The 2,312-nt window shown below is 43.3% G+C and overlaps 1 protein-coding gene across 1 annotated transcript in view; it reads right to left on the reverse strand.

The window, feature by feature from the left end:
- Window positions 1-2,312, reverse strand: part of SCLT1 (sodium channel and clathrin linker 1) — a 143,433-nt gene that overhangs the window by 131,325 nt on the left and 9,796 nt on the right. The window contains exon 3 of the mRNA XM_019522092.1: window positions 1,390-1,459. Coding sequence (XP_019377637.1) covers window positions 1,390-1,459 — 70 coding nt within the window. The remainder of the gene's footprint in view (window positions 1-1,389; window positions 1,460-2,312) is intronic.

A 2,312-nucleotide genomic window follows, 5' to 3' on the forward strand; every position in this document is an offset into this window, starting at 1 on the left:
TGCCCCCAGATCTGGGCTAGGAGGGGCGCAGGGCAGACAGTGGTGCTGCCAGAAGTAGGGGGGTTGAGGGGGGCTACCCCAAACTTTGGGGTGGCTGCAGCTCAGGCTCTGCTGGGAACAGGCCCGAGATCTGCGTGGGACACACTGAGGCTAGGACAGTTCCCAGAGGAGCCTGGGCTTGTCAAGGGGCAGTGCCACTGGAAGGGGGCTATAGTGGGGGCTGCAGCCACCCTGAAATTAGCTATAGCCCCTCATAGCTCCGCTGCTCCAGGCAGCGCTGCCACCCATCCCATGCCCTGCCTGGGTGGCTCAGGCTCCATGGGAAACAGCCCTGGCCCCAGCTTGCCCTGCCCGGTGCAGATCTGGGGGTACACTCCCCCCACCCCTCCTAAATGAGTGACAGCAACAGTAGTGGGAGCTGCCAGACCAGTCGTGCGTGATGGTGGGAGCCACCTCTGCTTCCCTCTCCCCCTGTGCCCCCTGGATGAGCCTTGCTCCATCCCATGCCCCCCAGACTAGCTGTGGCTTCATCCCTAGCCCATCCACCCTGACTGGGCAGTGCCTGCCCCTGCCTCAGTCCCTCACGGTGGGGCCTTGATCTGCTCCGCGCTTTCCCTTCCCCTTCTCGCTCCCCTTCTCCTCCTACCACACCAGACTTACCTGCTGTAAGCAACGTATCTGGTATTGGATTGGTATTGGCAGATATACCTCCTTAAACATCAGCATCAGCCTCAAAAATCCCTATTGGTGCACCCCTACTTGTAACCACATTAGGATGTTAAGAGGCAAGACTGAGCACATTTAGTTTCGTAATGTCAGTTTCTAGTGTGTATATAAGCCAGTTAGGACACATTCAATTTCTTTTCATAAAATGGTCTATTCCACTCTTCAGAAAAAGCAGCATCCTGGTAAGTCTTTGAAAAAGCAATATTGTTTCCTTCAGTGACTAAATCTCATGGTCTAGGATATTGGTACTAAAGGAATAAAGTATTACCAACGATAACAGCCATCCTGCACCAAAATATAATTTTTTTTGAAAGCTGGTAGTATCGGTATTCAGTACAGGGGGGAAAAAACCCCCTACAAGCCAGTTTTTGTTATACTTTCATAATAATAATGTAAAAAGTATGGCAAGCCTTGGTGTTTGACTAGGCAAACTTTTTCTTTTTTTTTTTCCTTTGGGCATTAGGGTCTTGCTGTGCAAGATGCTAACTATCAGCTCAGCTCCTATTGATGCAGTTCCTTGCATTACTAGAACTGAAAGTATTTACTTTACAATTAAGCCAGCATTAAGTCCAAGATGCAAATCTGTTCATACAGCTAGATATTTTCTGATTTGTATTTGTTAGAAAAGAGATAAGCAATCTAAAATATGAGCAAGATTCATACCTGATAGAATTGCAACTGTTCACTCATTTCTTCCAGATGTTTATCATGTTCAGCAACTAGAGGAGACAAGCTAAAAGTGGAAAACTGTGTAAGATGCACAATTATGGATGCTGACACAGTGTTCTGATAATTACATGATTCCTACAGAATGTCTTGATTTTATACTTGAGAAAAAACACAGTTCACACATCTTCCTTCTTGCTTCCTAATGAAACCATAACGTTATCAAAATCAAATTGATTATTTTATTAGCTTCATAAGTATGCCTTAAAATTAGTAAAGTCACTTGCAAAACTCTTAATCTTTTTCTGCCATATCAAAACTGGATATTTGAAATACAAAATTGATGCCAGTGAAACATTAATACTATATACATCAAAATATTAAACTTCAACGTAGAACCTGAGGTCTGCCTTTTTCATAGAGGTAAGAATTAACCCATGAAAGGCAATTAAAAGGACATAAAACAACAGGAGGGTACACCTTTTTTTCTCCTTGTAGCTGCTTTTCCTAATGCACATCTTTCTACTGCCCATCATTAGTTGTTCACATTTTGCTTCCTGACTAGTCCGCATTAATATTTTAAGTCATCTGTGAATTTGACTCATTGTCCACATGTTCATCTCTGCAGATTTCTATTTTTCCCTTAATATTTATATGATCCCTTTTTCTCTTTATACAGCTTAAAATATTACAAAATAAGATCTAGGGGCTCTTCCACAAATGAGGATGGGGGCAATCATGGTGCCACTTACCAAGTATTTGAACAGTAAGACATGGTACGTACTTTAAGAGTTTACCAGGTAACTAGATAACAAATATTATTAAAAAAGGAGAACCCAGGGAATGATATACTAGTCAGCCTAACTCCAATCCCTGGAAAGAGTCTGGAATAAAAAAACATAACAAGCAAACAAACCCCC

This window comes from Gavialis gangeticus, unplaced genomic scaffold (genome assembly GCF_001723915.1).
Source record: "Gavialis gangeticus isolate Ggan-Ray unplaced genomic scaffold, GavGan_comp1, whole genome shotgun sequence".
Lineage (NCBI taxonomy): Eukaryota > Metazoa > Chordata > Crocodylia > Gavialidae > Gavialis > Gavialis gangeticus.